The sequence below is a fragment of the Micrasema longulum genome, unplaced genomic scaffold (assembly GCF_059751315.1).
Source record: "Micrasema longulum isolate JH-2025_06_02 unplaced genomic scaffold, ASM5975131v1 h1tg000710l, whole genome shotgun sequence".
Lineage (NCBI taxonomy): Eukaryota > Metazoa > Arthropoda > Insecta > Trichoptera > Brachycentridae > Micrasema > Micrasema longulum.
This window is the reverse complement of record NW_028277906.1, coordinates 68,972-90,564: the sequence shown is the minus strand read 5'-3', so window position 1 is coordinate 90,564 and position 21,593 is coordinate 68,972. Positions and strand designations below refer to the sequence as shown.

The window sequence follows — 21,593 nt, the reverse complement described above, 5'->3', positions numbered from 1 at the left end:
TTTTGGCTCAGGCTGTGCCCGTTTCAAGCCGTAATAATGAGTATTTTTTTCCTGTAATTTGAATTATTTAATACCAAAAACACGTACGACTTTCGCTTGGAAAAAAATCTCTTTTGTGGCCCCAAGAGTGTTCAATGTCCCCGATGAACATTATTAAGTTCTCCAAAACGAAAGCCATTTTTTAGGAGAGGTGTACAAGTTTGGATTTTGTCTAAGGGAAGAGACCATTGCATAGATTTATATTTTATTAAGCGTGTTGTCCAGATGTTTATTCAAATTTATGTCTATGTAATAATTTTTAATTTTTAGTATTCTCAAATAATATGTATGCTTCCACTTTCCATTATGTTGTATCCCAACTCAACACAGGCTCTTGGCCTCATCGAGTTAGGGATATGTTATTATTTTTTTTGTAATATGTATCTTTATATGAATAAATAAATAATTGTAAATTGGAAGAAATAATAACATATTATTTAATAACAATAGTAAGAAACAGTCCAAAAAATAACATTGAATACTTAAAAAAAATAATAGGTGATAATGATAATGATTAGCAATTTATGTTAATGTGAGGTTCAAACCGTTTGATCCGTGAGTCTGCAACCCCATCAAAGGACCACAACCCCCAGTTCAAATTATTGTATTATTTGATACTGTCTTTTTTTATTTTTGTTGTTCTATTTAATCGCTATGTACTGAAGTCTAATTTTACCCGTTTCCTTTTTTTAGATTTGGCGGTGACAGTTGAGGGCCAGATAGAGTTTTTCAACAAAAATGGGACGAGATCTAACACAGTCGGCTTTGCGGATGAGCAGTTCTCCGAACTGACGACTCTAGCCTACGACGGCGTCTACCAGACCCTCTACTTTGCCGACTCCGAGCACTCCAACGCCACTATCTTCGGCTTCCACGTGTCGGAGAACAAAGAGGTGGAACACTTGGTCAGCAAGACTGGTCAAGATGATATTCTCGGAATCGCCTTCGACCCTGTTTCAGGAAGACTGTTCTGGACCGACGGGATAAACAACACGATATTCTGGGCCTCGTTCACGCATGGGTCCGGAACTGACGGACGAGGCAGTGTTTTGATAAAGATGGAAGATGAAGTTCCTAAAGGGATAACTGTAGACAGCTGTCGCGGGTAAATTCATTTAGATTATTTCGAAGTCTTTTTTTTATTTTAAATTTTACAAATTGAAGCTTTCCAAATAATTACATTATTATCTTCTGTGAAAATAAACAAGTGTTATTAATGATCTGTAGTAGTAACAATTTCATTTGTTTATATTATCAAAGACAACATCCTCGTCTTTTTACATATGTGTATATTGGTGTTTATCACAAAATTCTCGCCACTGTCGCCAAGCGCTTAAGCTACGAACCTTTTTGACAATAAATTACTCACTTATATACCACAAGTGAGTGAGCACTACGTAGTAGTGCTGCCATAGGCGCTCGCAGACGTATGTGAGCACCACGGTGAATGAGTGAAAAAATATTAAAAATTAGTATTAACTAAGAATCAAACAAGCTAAACCAGCCCAGTTTTCTCACATTTTGACAAAAACATAAAAAATTCACTTGACTGTTTTAGATGCAACTCGACCTGTGTCATCTATAAATTATCTGTCTCGTGAGAAATACTGATAATAAAAGGTGTTGTGAATTAATCCTTGAATTTTATTTTTCAGGCACATTTACTGGACCAATTCAAATTCTAACAAGCCCAGCATTGAGAGGGCAACCATCGAAGGTATGAACAGAGAAATTATAATCAATGAAGACCTATTTAAACCCGTCAGTATCACCATAGATCAAGGGTCTCAGAAACTGTACTGGGCAGATGATAGAGAGGGTATTTACTACCAGTTAGAAAGCTCTAATTTGGACGGCTCTGGGAGAGAAATTATATATAAAGGCAGTTACCACCAACCAAATAACCTAGCCATTACCAAAGATAGTATATATTGGACAGATTGGATTTACAAGTCCGTTTGGCAGCTTCCTTTAAATAGGACGAGTGATTCAAAACCGACAGTTTTTAAAACATACGTTGGTAACAGCCCCATGGGAATTGTATCTAGAGTCAATATTTCAGAACAAATTGAAGGTTTTCCGGAGTGTAAACGGCTTAAAGAGACTATTTTGTCAAGTGTCAGGGCCCCGTTGTCTGTGGCTACCCCATATTGCCTTAACGGGGGCACAATGCGCCACAATAAAGACGATGCCTTAAAGGGAAATAGAATATGTAACTGTCCTCGGGAATTCTCCGGATACCGCTGTGAAACTGCAATCTGTCACAATTACTGCTTCTACGGAACTTGCTCGCTAAATAGTGAGGGACTCCCGGTTTGCAGGTTAATAATAATTTTTTTTATAATCACTTAACGTCAACAAACGGTATTATATCAGATTTTGAAATATTAATTGCTAAAAATAGTAGAATTGCTCTTTTGTTCTGAAGTAATTATTTGTTTTCCATTCCTTGAATTAACTACATAACAATTTTTTATAATGAAGCTTTGGCTTATACTGTGGTCAGATCTAATCAAATCCAAACACAATATTTTTTTACATAGCTTATTTTGCAATCTTTTACTGATTTAAAATTAGCCTGTGGGCATGCGCAATAAATAATTCGCAGTAAATATGCATAATCCGTACGACACTAGGGATATGCTAAATTGAAAAATGTGTGTCTTATTAAAATCTTTCACCTTAATAATGTAATGATAACCTTTTTATTGATTTTTCCACAATATTTAAGTGCGCTTGCAGAATCGGAGCTTAAAATTAGAAAATGTTTTAAAATTTATCATTCGCATGCAAGATTTTCAGAGTAAAAATCTGCCATCTGTCTAAATTTTAAAAATCGTTTAACTTCAATTCATTTTAACAATCCCCATTTTCTTTAACAGTTGCCCGGAAGGTTATCAAGGGAATAGATGTCACGAAGTTATTCGCAAAAACTATTGTCTAAATGGCGGAACTGTCGTCAGCAAGGATAATCGAGAAGCATGTGAATGCCCTGCTGGTTGGAAAGGAAACAAGTGTGAAATGAAAGATGCAAATTACACAAAGCTAAAATGCAGGTAATGAATGATAAAGCGTTAAAAAAACAATAAGAAATTTTATGCTTCCCAAAATTGTTTTAAGAATTCAGCCGCCCATTTCCAAAGTTCATCTTGTGCATCTTACAAAAATGTGTTTAGAGCTCTGATTAAAAAAAAAATTCGGTCGATAGATAGGTATTTATTTATTCATTCAAAATCACACTCGTTTAAATATAAGTGAACTTATTAAGGCTTTTTAGGCTGTGCCCTTGTCAAGCCATAATAATTAACAATAAAAAATACATAGTCAAATTAATTAGATTCAAATATTTTGTTATTTTGAAAGTTGCCTAGTAGGTGATTTGGTTCAGCCGGATGAATCTCACCCACGTGATAAAGGTTTCAGCTCTTTTACTTCACAAAAGTCAACAGATGGAAGAGTTGAGGAAATGTGGATGTTCAAACATAGGCAGAATGGTGAATGTTACACAGTGTGTAAAGTGGCCACTTAAACCAGCCAATGACAGGTCATAAGCCCTGTAAATGCCTAGACTTCCATATTCTCTTCTCAAAAATTTTTCCCTCTCTGTTGAAATAAATTTAAATACTACAAACTGTTTCGATCTGATCATGAAATGTCATGGAACTCACAAAAGTGATGCCTAGATCTTTAACCTTCGCAATCCGCATAAGATTCTGGTCATTCATTCTATTGCGGAAGAATAGCGTTTTGTGGGCCCTGGTGAAAGACATAACTGAGCATTTTGAAATATTGAACAATAATTTATTTTGCCATTTGTTTCTTTAAAAAATATTGGTCCCTTGAATAAATCCTAACGTTGAGTCACCCTGTTTACACTTCTGGTGTAGCACCATGTGACATATTTAGACAAATGAGAGTGCGCATGTAAGTACCTCGGGTACTTAGAAAAGGAACCTTCCATATTAAACATCAGAGGCAAGCGAACTGAGAAGCGAAAACACGGTGACTCTACGTTAGGATTTATTAGAGTGACCAATCTTTTTTTAAAAGACGAAATGGTGAGAGTTATTTCTTGGCAAAGATTATCTCAATTTGAGATTACTTAATTACAAGTTTTTAGAATTATGCGCTGAGATTTATTTTCCGCTGAGTTTACAAATTTAGAGATTAGACGGAATATGTTCGCTGGGAGCTGACGGCCATGGAATAAAGAGCAATCTGTCTGGTGTTGTTTGTTTTGTAATATTTCACATAGTCCTCCATTGGCCAGTCCTGCATTCCATGCAATCAGTTCAAATAAACTATTTTTTTCAGTTGTTCAGACCATGACTCAAAAATGGAAAAACTCTTCGAAGACATCATCGACGATGGAAATTTTAATAATGATAAAAGAAACTCTAGCTCTTCAGAAATGAGCGGAGCGGAGAGTGAATTGGACCAATATGGAATCAATTTAATTATGTGGATTCTGCTGTCCTCGCTCATAATTTTGTGCTTTGCTCAGAGTATTGCCATTTACAATCTCAGAAGAAGACCGAGGTAATTATTTAATTAGTGATTGCAAATAAACTAGGGTGTGGTTCCGTGGTAGTGTCATTGACTCGCGAATTGGAGGTCCGAAGTTCAAGCCCTGCTCTACCACAATTTAATTTCTCGTTCCCAGTATCAATAGTGCATTATTTTACTCGTTATTGTTTAACAAATATTGAGCAAATTTTTAGACCGCCTATATAATGCATATTGGTCAATGAACCTATAGAATTCACAATACATTTAAAAGAGAAATAGATTCAATACTATAACAATCCTAATTGTATTTGATCCCCAATGGAAGCAAATATTTTTATAATTTTTACAGTATTGTTTTTTTTATAACTTTTTATTTAAAAAAATATTAAATCTCAAATATCATAATTATACCTTTATGATGCATAAGGCCCTGCAATGGTACTCTCATTGCAGCGTATTTATACTATAATACTATGTTATATTCATAAAAGCAAGATGCTTAGTCTTATGTAAGTTTTAGTAAAAAAAAATTCAAAGCAGATATTTTAAGTATTCATTTTGAAAGTCAATTGATAAAAAAGTTCATCCAAATATAGGATTAAAAAATAGCAAAATGAAGATATAATTCATTGTAAAATCCAAATATTAGGTTGTTCAAAAAGCAGTTTCGTATTTTGTCACAAGATGGGGTTGAACTTAATTTGCTCTGGCAACACTGTACTGATTTCGAAAAATAGACTCACGTTGGAAAGGTGACATTTCAAAGAATATTTTTAATGAAATTAAAGCTTTGCTTTGGTCAATCGTGTAAAAGTTATTCCATTTTGAAAATGAATGTGTATAGCCCTGGCCTTGCGCCTTCAGATTATCATTTGTTCCGGTCTCTTCAAAACTCTTTACAGGGAAAGAAATTGAATTCAAGAATCGACTGTGAAAAACACTTGTTCCATTTTTTTGCCCAACAGAAGTTCTATGAGGATGGGATCATGGCTCTACCAGAAAGATGTCAAAAGACCGTCGATAATAATGGACAGTATTCGGATTGATTCTCTTTATTTAAACAAATAAAGAAATACATTTGGAATAACTTGAAAAATACCAAATTAATTTTTGAACAACCTATTACATATTATGCATACAAAATTAGTAGGTACTGAGTTGGACTAACACCTGTGTTGTTTAAGTAGTCCTCGAATTTTCTCTGAGTAAGAAATGGTATGACCGAATCCGATTAATACTTGAAGATGGACATCTTTTTTATTATTATTTGCAATTCATCCTGTGAAGGATGGTTTATTAAGATGGACTTTTTAAAAGTTGTAATAATCTATGAACATGCATGAGAAGATAACATGTATGAATATGAAGCAAGTGAGGTCTGTATTCTTTGAAATGTCGTAATGGTTTATTGTACTTCTAACTTAATTTTTATATATCAGGTCAAACATGTATCACCTCTCCAAGGTAATTTGGATATAAAAAACATGTGGTCTCATTATAAGTAGTAGTGAACATTCAGGTCATTAGTCTTGTTGTAGTTAACACTTTATTGGACCACGGCCAATGCGATTTTGACATCAAAACGTCAATGAAATCATATTGTATAAAAGAAAACCTCTTGTTATTTATATTGTGTTTTAATGCAAGTCATTTGACCTTTATATCAACCTCAAAACTCCCATTTCATTATGAATATTCATGCAAATAAAAATCTATTGAATTCAAAATCCAAGTTTATTTGAACCATAAATAAAGGATTTTAATGTGGTATTTTTACAAATAGGAGACGTGGAGTAAGGGAAACGATCTTTATGTCTAAACCTAGTGGACTAAAAGAATTAATATTTATTGTACTCGTTTTCAGGTAAATGAAAACATGCCTATTTTAAATTTGCACCGCTGATTCATTTGTTTGTTTTCTATTCCAGAATAAAGAAGAGAATTATCGTTAACAAGAATGTAACCCCCCTGACCTGTCGGCCCGAACCTCCACAGTGTGAAATTATCATTGAAAACTGTTGCAACATGAATATTTGTGAAACGGTAAGCTGCTTTGCTTTGAAAGATGACAAAATAAAAGGAACTATTTTTATATACACTCTGTCAAATAAATACCGGGACTGAGTAATTCAAAAGGCCCGCTTAAATGATTTTTCAGTTTTTTTTCCCCGCTTAGTTGGCACAACTGTACTCTGCTTTGACGCTAAGTTTAAGTGCGATTTGTCATTTAGTTTTTTGTCAGCACTCATAAACATTGTTTGTACTCGAGTGCATGTTGCGATTTTTACCATGGAGAAAATAATTTAACAAAAAATTTGTCTTAAATTTTGTGTTGCGAAGGAAATTTCTTGTTCAGACTCGTTGAAAATGTTGCAGAAAGCCTGCAGTGATTTTTATATCGAAAACAGGAGCATTTGAGAGGTACAAAGCGTTCAAAGAGGGTTGTGAAGTGGTTGAAAACTTCTTGTCCTGGACGTCCTTCAACGTCCAATACTGAAGAAAACATCAACCAAGTGATGAAATTAGTACTTGAAAATCGTCATTAGAGCTTCAGAGAGCTTACACCTGAACTAAACATCTCTCACAAATCGGTTCAAATGATTTTGTTTGATATTTTGGACATGAGACTCATTGCGGCGCGGCTTGTTCCAAAAGCGCTGATTTTTTCAAATGCAGCAACAAACTCAATTGGGTCAGAATGGACCCCACATTCATAGAGCGCATCGTAGCCGGTGACGACATGCAAACTAGCGAACAGGCATCGAAATGGTGCTTGTTCAATAAGCCGAAACTGAAAAAAACACGTCAAAGTCGCTCAAAAATCAAGGTCATGCTCACTGTTTTCTTCGATATTTGTGGTATTCACTCTGAATTTCTTCCTAGTGGCCAAACAGTGAATAAACAATATTATTTGACTCTATGAGACGTTTGAGAGAGAACATCCGCAGAAAAAGGCCAGATTTGTGATAGAACAACTCTTGAATTTTGCACCACAATAATGCCATCGTTGTGAATGAATTTTTGAACAAAAACTCAACGAATGTCTTTGAACAACCCCTGTATTCTCCTAACTTGGCTCCCTGTGACTTTTTTCCATTCCCCAAACTTAAATTACCGCTTTGTGGAACTCAAGGTGATTCTGGAGCATGCATGGATGACTGGTATTCATTGGAAAAATTGTATCGCTTCAGAGGGAGCCTATTTTGAGGGAGATTCAATAAATTTGGAAAAATAATTAATTTATTGTTGTCTTTTTGACTGCTTTTTTGAGTCCCGGTATTTTTTCGACAGAATGTAAGACTCTTAGTCCATTAAAAACGTTCTGTCTATTTTATATAAAACTCATTAAACTGTTAAAATCTTTGTATAGTTCAAATCAATTACAGGTAAAACTTTTCAGTATTATTGATGTTAATTGTTGCCCAATTTTCACTACACAATGGTGTAATTTTAAAACATAAAATTAACAAAGAAATAAGCTCTTAGTAAGGGATTATTATTATGCATTAAATAGTATACTCGCCAGTACCAATGAGTATGTAATGCTATTAATTTATACTTTATATAATCATAAGAAAAAAATAATTAGCCGTTTATAAGTTTGTTCAAAGTGTTGACAGTGTATAGCATTTTCTTTGTGTTTTCACAACTCTAGGAAAAATCTACCAGAATAATTCATTTTGTTATATTGTCCAGTAATAATATGCCGGTACGTTTTTTATAAATTTATTTAGCAATTTGAAATAATGTATGCCTTTTTTCTAGCCTTGTTTTGAACCGGAAGGTTTAAGAGAGCAGCTACGTGACGCCGGGAAGAAGGAGGAAAAGAAGAACCTTCTCATCAATATCGAACGTCCCGACGACATGTACTGATGACCAAACCTAATGCCGAGTTGGATACTTCTCAGTACTCCGCTGTATATTTACTACCCATCAAATATACGCTGCCGACATTTTGGGTTATATTAACCTTACGTCCGCACATTATTCACCGACTGATTGTTTAGGAAAAATAACCTATTTTAGAGATAACCTTGCCAGTGCGCAAGTAACTATACCCCGGTTTTTATTGTAACTATGCTGGTATGAATCTGTCACATGTTCGAAGCTTCTAGATGCTCTAGCTAAGTTTTCAAGCTTTGTCGAAATACTAGAGTTAACAAAATGCTGCCAGATCTGAAATGATTTCATCTGACTGATTCGCGTCAATAGTAATGGTTTTACATAATGATTATCCTACAAACGCATTTTTTACATTTTTATTCATTGATCTTGTTATTGAAATAGTATGTACTCGTATTTGTAATTGCCCGAAAGTAATTTTATCTCTATAAAACAATTATAATTTTCCTATGTCCTTTTTTTATATTTCCTGACATACTGTTGTTAGTTGGATCTTTTAAAAATGCTTTTGGACTCTTTATTACAATCTGCTTTAATATATTTCAATTATAATATTATCACGCTTTATATTAATTAATTTGGTATGAATTGCAATACATACACAGTTTCTTTTCATTATTTTACGTAACTCATTATTATTTCAATAAATGTTCATGTCCCTTTGCAACATATTTCACTTGAATTAAAATATTTCACTATTTAATGTCATATGCAATCCCAAATATCTTGTAATATTTACAAAATTTTGTTTGGAGTTTATATTTTAAATAAACTTTAAATGCTGGCAGAACTTTTGAAGCAAAGAACAATTTATTCTGAATGAACTTTATTTGCTGAATTTTCTTTAATCTATTTACTATTAATTTGTTACTGAAAAATAATGTTCAGACGGTTCTAATAAATAAAAAAAGGTATTTCACTCATTTCTTTTATTAACAAACAAATACAACGATCAATGAATTTGCTGTATAAAGTGACGTTCGGTTTTTTGTAAAATGTATGTATGATTTATCATTATTTTAATTTTCTGTTGTATGTATTGTATATACTTTCCTAAAATTTCATATCAAAAATCTTCATACCAAAATCTCAACTTATTATTTATTGCGTTATAATTTTTCTGTATGGTCACAAATTGGGGAAATAGCAGATTATTTATGTAAGCCAGTATTAATTCATTACACCTGCGTACCTACATAGCTGTTTTTCGATAATTGGGCGTTCTTTAATTATATTTACTTCAAAGTAATTTACTTGCTAGCTAAATTTATGAATTGCAGCTAAATAAACTTAAATGCAGTCCCCTTTAAAGATTGCTGTGTTAAACATTTAATTGAGAATTTTTACTTTGACATAATTGCAAATTATTTCAATTAAATCAATTACACCAACTTACTATTGTGGAGATTAATTAAAAACATCACCCAAAAAATACTTATAATAAAAACTAGATTGCATCAATCTGTTTATTAATACCAAATTTTCAACTTAAAATTTTTTAAGATAGATACATTTAAATAACTTTATTTATAAAAATACACTGCGATTATATATTCTTTGGGTGATGTTTTCGAGTCACCGTTGAATATATAAGATTATCTAAATTGTTAAGTTTGAATATATTTATAAGCTTAGCAATAGTTGGTCTGGGATTATGTGATAAGTGTCTTGAAAATAATTTATCATTTCAACCACATAACTAGGGTCCAGACAATCTGATGTTTGAAGACATTCAGTTATAAATCAACATGTTTTGATATTATCTATTATGGATGATTTGTTTAGTGCCATTTTTCTCACATGAGTCCTGTTGTAAAATGTAAAACCGATTTCATCGGTTGAAATAATTATTTAAAAAAAAAATTGTAACAAATATCGTCTATCTATTGTAAAACTGTCTCCAATGCCATTTTTTTTTCATTTTCATATTTTGACTTTTAAGTATTGTCATGTTAAAGAAACCTTAAAATAAGAATAATATTATATTTTCGAATTACATAGTCAAATATGTTCTTTATTAAGATAATCAACATTCTGCATTTGAAAATGTCCTAAAAACGTTGACCATTTGTTCATGTATAACTTTCTTTGAAATTTATAAGAGTTTATATAGTTTTACAATAGACAGATGATATTGTGTGTTGTCTTTTGTTTTTGACAGTTCGATTAAAAAGATCATAAATATTTTTCATTATACTTGTGAAAATTTCCTTCTTTTGTACTAATATTCACTTCTAATACATCTAGATTAAAACCGGACCCCTTTTTTACTGTGTAGATAAGTAACGTTACCTGATGTTTTCTTAAAGGCTTATTAGTGCTTATTTCTTGAAAAGCAAAGATTCAAATTGTGTGTAATTATTTTTCCTACATGTTTTTTACGAAGGAAAACCCTTTTTGTGATAAAAAATTGATAAACGTTTCTAAAAATGTGCCATCTTATTAGTACTTAAATCAAGACACAAATTATTTTGGAAAAAATTTATTATATCAATTACTTCTCAGATAATTATTTCATTTTATTTATGTTGTAAATCTATACTATAGTTTTTCTGGCGTTAAATAAGTAAGGTTGCCAGGCGCATTAATAAAAACCAGACAAGATTTTAAAATCAAATATTGCACGATAATCACAAAAAACATAAAGATAGCGCAAGTTTAGTTTGATATTCATACATAAATATTATCCACAAAAGTACTAGTCAAGTAAATCCATAATCAGCGCAAGTGTCAGTTATTGCATGAAGTTTCACTATTGAAAAGTCTTGTCTAGTTTACCCAAATTTTCACAACCAGACAGACATAAAATCTGGGCTGTCCATTCTAAACTCATCTGGCAACCTTAGCTATGAGTGTTTTCAGATCAAAATATACGGAAATATGTTTTTGGGTATAAATACTTCACAATTATAAAAACATATTACACTGCTGTAAATTTAACTTAAATCTGAAAAAAATTCAAAATACTGTTACAATTTTTGTATTGCGTAATTTTTTGGTGTATTTACCATAGAATTAAGAATAGTTAAGAAGGCGCGTAGAATCATATTTGAATACATCAGACTGTGTCCAATAATTCGCCCACTATGCCTCACTTTTGCCGCGCGCATTCGTGATGCCGCCGCGTAATGTCGCACGATGGGAAAAAATAGGGGTCATTTAATAAGAGTTATTGAATTAATGAACTTTAAACTTAAAATATAAAACTAATTTTATGTTACATAAAACGGATATTTTTATATCATGTTAAATAATATTTAATGTGTTAAAGATAATGTCGATCAAATGTCCACGATAGTTGTTTAATCCGAGATCCAATTTTCATTAGTTCTCTCATAAGATGAGCAAAGTAGGGTAAAAAAAATTACTACCCTGGGAACACTAATGAAATGTTCATTTTGTTTCTTCGACAATCTAACAGATAAAAAATAATAATTTTTTTAAGTAATGCATTTGTTACATACACATGCATTTGTAAATTACACATGAAATGTGATTGCATCCTGTTTCTTTAAGATCCTAGCAGTATTTCTACACGTTAAAAGGACACAACACGGTATAGTTGAATTCAAATCAGGAGTTGCATACTGAGCGACGTCTACAAAGAAACTAATGCGTCAAAACATAAACCTACTCATTAATGAGTAGTTTAGTCGCCTTCTGTTTGATGTGCGTATGCGGTTTCTGGACTATTCTTAATTCTATGGTATTTACATTTGAACTGCACCTGTCACATTTAGTATTTGAAGATTACTTTGAACAATTTTTTTTATATATTGGCTTAAATAACACCACAAAAAGGTTTTCACCTTAAATCATATCTCCATATGTATTTGTTTTTGCTGATTATTTTAAGTCCTTTCCAGTCTGTTAGAAATATGTACATTTAAACTCCGCCGCATATTTTTAAACCACTGCTTTTTTTTCTCTTAGAATTTGTGACAATTTGTTTCTTTGCTCACCAAATATTTTTACATTTGAGTAATTTTTACCAATATAATACACCACTGTATGCTCTCCCAAAATATGTTAATGTTTCTAAAACATTTTACTTTGCTAATTACCTTTAAAATATCATTTGTATTTATAGTTGATAATGTTTATAAAACATAAACAAGGAATTAGTTCTATTTTATTATGTTCCTTTAGTGTTACTTGAATACGTCATATCATTTTAGTTTTATTGTTTCTTTAGTTTTTGCACAATTCTAACTTGCAGAGGCACAATTTAATGTTTGTTTGTTAAATTAAATGCTAAGCCACTAACATATGTATTTATTTTATAAATTCTATTTGTTTATAAAACATATAGCCACACTTATTACGGTTTAAGTGTACTTAATTATAGGTAGCTACTTTCAATACTTTTATAAATATTTATTTACGGAGGCTTAAATAGTAACATGTATTTTACAAAACTTTATTTTTCATATTATTTAAATTTTCATTTCGCTTGAAGTTATGTTTTTATAGATTATTTTACATAATTGCCAGCAGAAGATTATTCTTGTAAAAACACAAACTTTTAGTTGAACTAAACATTTATGCATATATGATGCTTGATAGTAAAATGCTTAGTAGTTTTAAAATATTTTTTTACACTAAAAATATTATTTTGTGTAAAGCTTTATGCAATAAGAAAATTAGTATTTTTTTGGCCTCATTCAGCATATTTATGATTGGCCAATTAATAGGCGGGAAAATGGATAAAGATAAGACTTTCAAACGTGCATAATGTGTTCAATTTTAAACTACAGTACTCTCTCAGCAATTCACTTATCGTTTATCCGACTTAAATTTCACAGTACTTTTTTTATGAAAAACCTGCTAAAATTTTTAGTACGCATGTTTTGTATGCATGCTTTTTAATCATCCGCTTTCACAAATTAGACAATCGCCTGGTTTTTGGGATGGCACATTAGTAAAAGAGTACTGTATTTTTATTAATAGGGTATTTTCACAAATCAGAAATAACGTTTAAAATGTATCGAATACTTCAAGTGGATTTTTACGATTCTTATGATCTATCAATGTAATTTTTCATTCTTATTCTTTTTTCATTCATAATTTTCAGGTTCAAAAATGGACACATACAAAACGGCTCACAGTTTGGTGTTGTCACTTTGAAGTCCCCACACGTGTGCCCACTAAGTGCGCTTCTAACAAATATTGCGTACAAGCATGGGGTGGTGATTGCGCGAAATGTCTTGTTTTTATGTAATTAAAAATATGCATATTTTAAACCTATGTGGATATATTTTCTGACATCGCACGGAAAAAACAATTTTACCGTTACCATCGTAATTTTTTGCTTATCTAAAAATAATGATTTTTTGAAATACCCGAAAAGACTATTCTTTCCTACGCTTTCTAGAAGTATCACCATACAATAAAATTAATATAGTTTTTATTTAAATTCCAATTTCATGTGCATCTCGTAGTTCAGTGGCAAGAATTTTCTTTATATTTCTGTAGTGCGTTTGGTTTGCAGGTCAGTTTTATTTTGGTGCTAATTGTTTTTTTTTTGTAATAGTAGTTTAAGTTTAAATGGGAACTGATGCAGGTTCTCTTCAGTGCTTCAAAACCGTGGATTGATAATATCCACATGAGAAATGTGATATTATTTATTCTTTGTATATACTATTGTAAGGTTTATAATTTTGGGATTTAGAAATTAAAAAATGCAAAATAAATTATTTGTTTGATTATTTTAAATACCCACTCACCAAGTATCAATATTTCACACTTATTTAGAGTTTAAAAAAACATAAACACAAACAGAGTATTTTGAATTAAAATTTATAAGAATCACCATTGCGTCTGATTCGATTGTCTGTAATAAAATACCAATGCAGTTTATAAGACAAGTCTAACAGATTTGGGTATAAAAACTGGATAAATGACAGTTCCGATGGGTACTCATTCGATTTATTATGTGGATAAGCTGAATGTACAAAGGCACCTCTCGGTACCAGGGTTGCGAACTACTGACAAAAATGCCAACAATACCAGAAGAACACACAGTGCATTTTGACGACTTTCACAAGTTGTAATTTGTTTAAAGACTCAAAGGAGTCTGTATATAAAGCTAGAGGGACAATGAGTAATAAATGGGCAAGAAAAATGTCTTACGTCCTCTAAATAACATGAAAAAGTTCACTAGAGTTGAATTTTACTATAGATTTGATACAAATATTAACTGCTGCTTGTAAGGTGATAGGACAATAGCATATTATGTACTATGGGTATAAATTTTGATTTTTTTGATTTTGATATTCGATAATAGTCACATTTTAATATTGCCCCAAAAAATAAATTTATACAGCCCTCCATCAAAACTAATAGCCCGCTACTGCTCTACACCACCATTAAATTTAAAAAATATTTTTTACAATGGTATCAAAAAATATGATCTCTTTTATACTCATACACTATTTAAGCGACAGTTCGTGATCTCAAATGAAGTAGAAAATAAATAATCAGAAAATACCAATACCTACGAGTACGTACCGAGATAATATTTAATCTACAAATGCTAACTGTGGATTGAATTATCTATTTCTTTTGCTGCTAATAAAAAAAATTACAACAAACGCTCATCAAAATGTTAAAATAATTTATTTGAAAATATATACACACTGTGTGTAAATTACAGTACATGGATAAAAATTTGTGAAAATACAGATAAAAATATATTTGATTTAAAGATTACGTAATAGATAACATTGCATGAAATTTAACAATTACACTTAATATATCCCGTATGCCGAATGCCTTATCTCTTCATATATGTATGTGTGTTTTAGTACAAGGCTGGAGTTTGTCCAAACCAATCCACGATAGTCTTGTCGTGCCACATGTAGACTCCTTTAACGGTTTCAGGGGCTTCTAGAGCCAAGTAAAGGGGAGCCATAGCTCCTCGATCCACGGTCAGGTGCCCTTTGTGAGAAGTCATATCGGTATCCACATAACCGGGATGCACGCAGTTGATGTACATACCTTTAGGCCCGTATTCCCGGTTTTGAATAAATGTCAGGGCACTTACGGCTACTTTAGAGACGTTATAAGCGCTGTTTCCCCATCCGTCCGCTTCGTTTGCACCTCTTTTAGCAGATTCCACGAATTCTTTGACCAAAGATGATAAAACAGATTCTGTCAAGGATTCATCGGCGAACCTTTTTCTCAAATCTTCACCGGGAATACGCGACAAATGTCCGCAAGAGCTTGACACATTAATAACCCTGGCTTTTGCTCTTAGAAGTGGGAATAAAATGTTGCACGTGGATACCAATGCGAAATAATTTACGCGAATAGTTTCGTAAACTTGGACGCTAAATGGCTCAGTCGCATCGTGTTTAAAAGCGATAGCGGCATTGTTGACGAGGACATCTATCCCTCCATGCTTGTGTTTGATGAAATCGCGGAATCGTTCTACGCTTTCAGGATCAGTGATGTCCAGCTGATGAAATTGTGGATTCAAGCCAGCTTCTTTACACTCAGCTACTGCCGCTTCGCCGCGGACTACGTCTCTCGCTGTTAGATACACTAATCCATTAAATTGTTTACACAATCCTTTGACAATGGCGAGGCCGATACCTTTATTACTGCCGGTAACAATAGCAACTTTTCCACTCATTTTCAAAGTGAATGTCGCGGTAAATACAACAAAATATTTCAACAATTATTACAGTTTAAATTTGAAACAGCCGGTACAAATATAAGTGACGAAATGACCTGTAGTCTGTGGAAATGACAAACAGCGATAAAGGATAAGAAATAACAAGTGACTGCAAGTGACCACAGATTATATAGTACAAGTCAAGTGACCAGAAATTTGTGATTTGCGACTTGCGACCCACAGACAGGGTTGCCAGACTCGATCAAGCGAAAATAGGTAGATTCAGAAAAATAAATCGGTTGATTCGGGAGAGGTGAGGAGGGGGGGTAGGGGCAAAAATAAATTTGACATTTGTTCAAAATTAATGCACCGTTTCGCTTAAGGCCATTGCTTTAAATATTCGAAAACGTTTTATAAATGAACAATTGAAAACCAAAAGGACTGTAATATGTGAATCACCAAAATAGATTGATTCCGGTTTGCAAAACTGTCCCAGGATACAGGTAAATCTTGTTTTATTACTTTGAGGTTATGTTGATATTTTAATTTATATTTCAACAGTTACCGTATTTTTTGTAACCATATAAACTCTTCAAGGGTTTAAGGCATAAATATTAATGAAATCACACTGAGTTACCAATGTATGATTTTTTTATTCACAAAGATACATCGGTTGAATGTATGTTCATAAAATATATTCAATGATGTATATTAATACCCGCTCTGTAGAAATTCAAGTATTGTGAATTGTAAGTATGTCAATGACTCGGTATAAATAGATTTTTTTGCAGGTAGAAGCGTCTTGCAGCATAGAGGCCCTAACACTGATAGCTCTTCTCTGTCTCTCTATGTCCAGGTCATTTTTGCAATCATCAGTCAAATTTTGTTGTCAAACAAAATTGCCAAACAAATAAATACTTAATATCTTAAAGTTCTTTAAATATAAAAACTGCTAACTGCTGAAATACTGAACAAATTGCTTAAAGCAATGATTTAACAAAATTTAAATAGAAAATATATAATTAACTGACAAAAAGCCATTTCTATCATTTTCTATATGAAAGGTGATCCCCTTACATTCCTCCTCATAATATAAATAAAGATATATATGAATTTTTAAATAATGTCATGAAATTCTATGGTCACGATTTATTATGCGACAATATTATATATTTGAAAATGACCGGGAATCACCATTCACCAAATCATTTCATTAATATATCATTCATTACATACTTATGTACGATAGATAAGCAGTTTTTTTAACAATCAACAGTGAACAAAAAACAACTTAAGTGAGCAAACAAACAATAAATTTACTATAATATGTGTTCGTTTTATTTGTATTGAATATTGTTCTATGGAAAAAAAGGAAATGTATAGAATTCGGTAGAATTTCAATAGAATTCGGTAAATCGGTAGATTGTTTCCAAAATCGGCAGATCTACCGAAAAATCGGTAGATCTGGCAACGCTGTGTCAAGTGATGATAACCACAGACTATATTATACCCATGTAAATATTCTAAATACCATAAAGTAAGGATCATGGTTTACATTATTATTATTGCCATAGTTAAAAAAAAAACAAACTGACGTACCTAATGTTTGGATAATTTATATAGCGCCATTTTTGTGAAAATCACCTCCTATGTAGGTTTATAATTTGTTGCTCTACGGGTGGTATTTTTTAATTTTCAAACCATGTCTCCATTTTCCCATTCGTTTGTTTGAAATCAGTATTAATTTGTTTTAAAAAAAAATTGTATTACTTTTTTATTAGGGTTACTTACAATAAACACACGACTTTTTTCGTATTCACGTCCCGGCTTTCTAGAAATAAAATCCGTATAAGAACGTGACTTCTGTTTTTCATATAATATTATAAGTTTAAGTAAAATAAAAATTCAAAACATTTGAAAATATTCTAGAATGTAACCAACTTGAAGTTTTCATACAATGCAGGTATCGTTTTTTGCTTGTGTTCATATTGTTAGACGTTTCTATTTGTGTTGTTTTTAATTTTAATTTGTATATCTATGTCACTTGTTTTTGGCCGATGTTATCAGATTTTGGTAGAAGGCTCTTTTTCTTATAAAGGAAAAAAAGTACCTATCATTCCCAAAGCATGGATATTTCTCCCGAAAAACGGAGTTTGTCTTTGAATAAATTTCTGTGTCTATTGTCTATGGTATACCGGAAAAAAAATTATTCATTCGAATGATCAATTCGATTATTTCTTTCATTCGATTACTAATCATTCGATTAGTAAATTTAGTAGATTATTTTCATATCTAAATATAATATTAATATACTACAATATACTTAGACCACGGAAATGGTGGGAATAATCTAATTAAAATAATCGATATATTCGATTATTCAAAAGATCGAGACATTTCGAAATGCCTACAACTAATCGAGTTCACTCGTACTAATCGGAAAAATAATAGAGATATCTCGAGTGAATTCATTCGAAATGGTTTTCCGAGACAATCGAGATATGAATTCGGACTTGAGATTTCGAGACAATCGAAAGATGATTTCGGACTTGACATTTCGAGACAATCGAAAGATGATTTCGGACTTGACATTTGGAGACAATCAAAATATGATTTCAGACTCGACATTTTGAGACAATCGAGATATGAATTCTGACATGACATTTCAAAACCAATGGTAATTAATTTTAATGATTTTTTGGAAGTACAAAATATCATTTGTGTTCCATAAAATTCAAGTATGTAATGTCAAATAAATTGTTGCTATTGGTTCGTGTTGATAATATAAAAGGACTAACCTGAGCTGATAAAGATGTGGGTAAACATTCACAACTTTTAACATTTTTGTGTGTCGTATCATCAGCACTATGATTTTAATTTTAATTTTATTTTGAAATTACTCTGCGTGTGACGTATTAAGTTCACGTCTGTTATTTTGTTTTCCGGAAATAGGATAACTATCATCATCATCATCATCATCATTCCCTTTCCACAACCAATGGTGCATAGGGCACGCACTGCATTGGTAAACCAATCGTAGTGTATTTGGATCATTTTGTGTTACATGAAGGTCAGATGATCAGTCTTACGCTTCAGATACCAGTCCAGGGACTATGAAATATTTTAGTGTGAAAACACCCTTATAAATAAATATTTCAAATCAACCATGTCGGGAATCGAACCCGAGACCTCTTGCATGGTAGGCAAACGCGCTGACCATGACACCATGAGGCCACCATATAACTATCACAACGTTATTGGTTGATTTCGGCGAACTTTCTCTCATACATTTTCAAGAAATTTACAATTTATTGTTCTAATTTTTACCGTGCGTAATAAAACATGTTTTATATCAAATTTCCCGTAGGGCTGAACTTCCTCGTTATTATTTTTAAATACTTTGTCATAACACATGTAATTTTATCCCCCCCCCCCCAACAATAGTCAGCGATGTTTTTTTGTTTTTTTGGCCGTTTTCTTACATTTCACGGTAAAAAATTCGATTAGCTTTACACATTAAAGCTAGGGTTTTCTGTTAAATGGTGTTGATAACACCGTTTTCCTAGAAAACCACACTCTAGTCACCGTTACGACGGCTGTCCACTGCATCACCGTTCACTACGGCCGTTAAAATACGGGCACCGCTGTCCTAGGAAACCCTAGCTTAACATTACTGACAGAAGACAGAATGACAAAAAAGACAGAGACTACAAATATAAGAGACAAGTGACCATTGATATTTATTAATTTATTTACATTACTGCAGACTTAGGGCAAGTGGGGTAATGGCATAACAGGCACAGTTGTTTTTTCCAAAAAATGTTAGCTCAAAACAATAGTACAATAATTAAAGAAATTGTTCTAAAGCTTCTTATTTTTAGTTAATCAAAATATTTTTTTCAACAGTAGAAGTTTCCCTGGACTAGTTTTAAAATAAGAGTTTCACAATTTGAATATTTTCTTTTCTCAATTCGCACCCGAAAGTGTTATAAAATGCATGTTATATAAATGCACAATAGGCGTTTTCATTGTGTACTATATTTTATTACTGTAGTGATTACTTTGTTCAATGATCGTTTTATATTCCAGTTGAGAGATTATAAAATATTGAAATGAATATTGTTCCGGACGCGAATAATAAAAAAATATAAATGACTTGAATGAATAAAATAAAATAGATTAAATGCAGCTAAGAACCCCGGTATTTGTACGACTAAGTGCTAGGCTCCCAATAAAGATAAATGATATCACTTTTGAGCCTGGCCTCAGTAATACTACAACTATAACGGAATGCTAAAAGAAGATACATAAAAGATTCACTTGGTAATCTATCTTCCGCATGTTCTTGGAACTTACTGCATTCACTTGGGATAGGCAAAGCTATTTCCACTGTAGATAAATGTAGTTCGCTGAACTTTAACAAAGTAAACTTGCATTTTTCTACCCCTCCGGTGGTGATTAACAAAGCTTTAAAATGTAGCACGTGTAGTATTTAGTGAACATGATAAAAATAAAAAAAGGAATCAATTCATTAGTTACGTAAACCTTGACGAAGAAGCTTGTTTGCTTTGAAACCGGTCGGTGAAAAATAAAAATTAGTGGTTAAAAACAAAGTTGTTTTATTTATTTTATTAAACAAGGTTGTTTGGGTAAGGTATTATAAAAACCGGAAGTCAACATTATTATTATTTTTTTTTTTAAAATAAATATTTGCGTTCTTATGATTTACCCAAATATTTAATTTTGAGGACTATTTTCAACGAGTTGTAAATAACTCACTATTAGAAAATGGAATCAAGTTGGGGTAGAGTGGGATTCGAACCACAGACCTTTGGTCCGTGAGTCCAAGACACTAGCCACAGGACCACAACCCGATCAGTGAGAAAACATCAAAAGTCCCAACAACGCTGTTATACATTAAAGAAAACATAAATATTTTAATTAGGTAATTATTGTTTTTTTACAGAATGAAATACTCATTTGGTTACCTACATAATTATGATGTTTTGAAAATCATGTTCACAAAAGCCTGTTTCTTGAATATTTTACTCAATGTACCTTTAGTTTACAGATTCAATTATAAACATAAAAAATTCTGAATACCACAGAAAAGTCCTTACCCCCAAAAATGGAAAAGTATCTCAAAAATAATTTATTATTACTTAGTAGGTAATCTTGTCCTCCATAGAAATGCGAGATCCAAGCAGCATGCACAGTTGGTAGTGTAGGTTACTATAACAGTGTAAAACCCTCGGTGAAATTAGCGGTCCAAGTTCTGGTGCGCTTCCGCAAACAATTAAATTTTTCGGGCGCATGTCTCGCGTACGCGTATCAGTATTTTGTATGCGTATCTCGCCATCCATTAGTTCGTCAGTCGGCCACAGATCAATAGTACCAATAGATTATCTCTGCAGCTGCAGAGATAATCAATGCATGTATTTTACATTTTTTACATTTTTTTTTCGCACTACAACAGGCCAGGAGGCCTAACTACAGTGGTGAATTACATCACAGAGCACCCAGG

At 32.3% G+C, this 21,593-nt stretch overlaps 2 protein-coding genes across 2 annotated transcripts in view; one reads left to right on the top strand and one right to left on the bottom strand.

Moving 5' to 3' along the window:
- Positions 1-9,329, top strand: part of cue (Low-density lipoprotein receptor repeat domain-containing protein cueball) — a 49,237-nt gene extending 39,908 nt beyond the window's left edge. Inside the window, exons 2-7 of the mRNA XM_088229810.1 lie at positions 733-1,144; positions 1,695-2,360; positions 2,922-3,095; positions 4,354-4,578; positions 6,477-6,591; positions 8,314-9,329. Of these exons, the coding sequence (XP_088085936.1) occupies positions 733-1,144; positions 1,695-2,360; positions 2,922-3,095; positions 4,354-4,578; positions 6,477-6,591; positions 8,314-8,421 (1,700 nt within the window). The 3' untranslated portion in view covers positions 8,422-9,329. The remainder of the gene's footprint in view (positions 1-732; positions 1,145-1,694; positions 2,361-2,921; positions 3,096-4,353; positions 4,579-6,476; positions 6,592-8,313) is intronic.
- A 5,723-nt stretch (positions 9,330-15,052) lies between these two features.
- LOC148279520 (carbonyl reductase [NADPH] 3-like) lies at positions 15,053-16,327 on the bottom strand. The gene has a single exon (XM_088229811.1). It carries the CDS (start codon positions 16,085-16,087, stop codon positions 15,254-15,256), a length of 834 nt encoding a protein of 277 aa, XP_088085937.1. The 5' UTR covers positions 16,088-16,327; the 3' UTR covers positions 15,053-15,253.
- Positions 16,328-21,593: the final 5,266 nt, after the last annotated feature.

Coding starts and splice junctions, on each gene's coding strand:
- LOC148279520 (XM_088229811.1), bottom strand. CDS start 16,087: ATGAGTGGAAAAGTTGCTATTGTTACCGGCAGTAATAAAGGTATCGGC.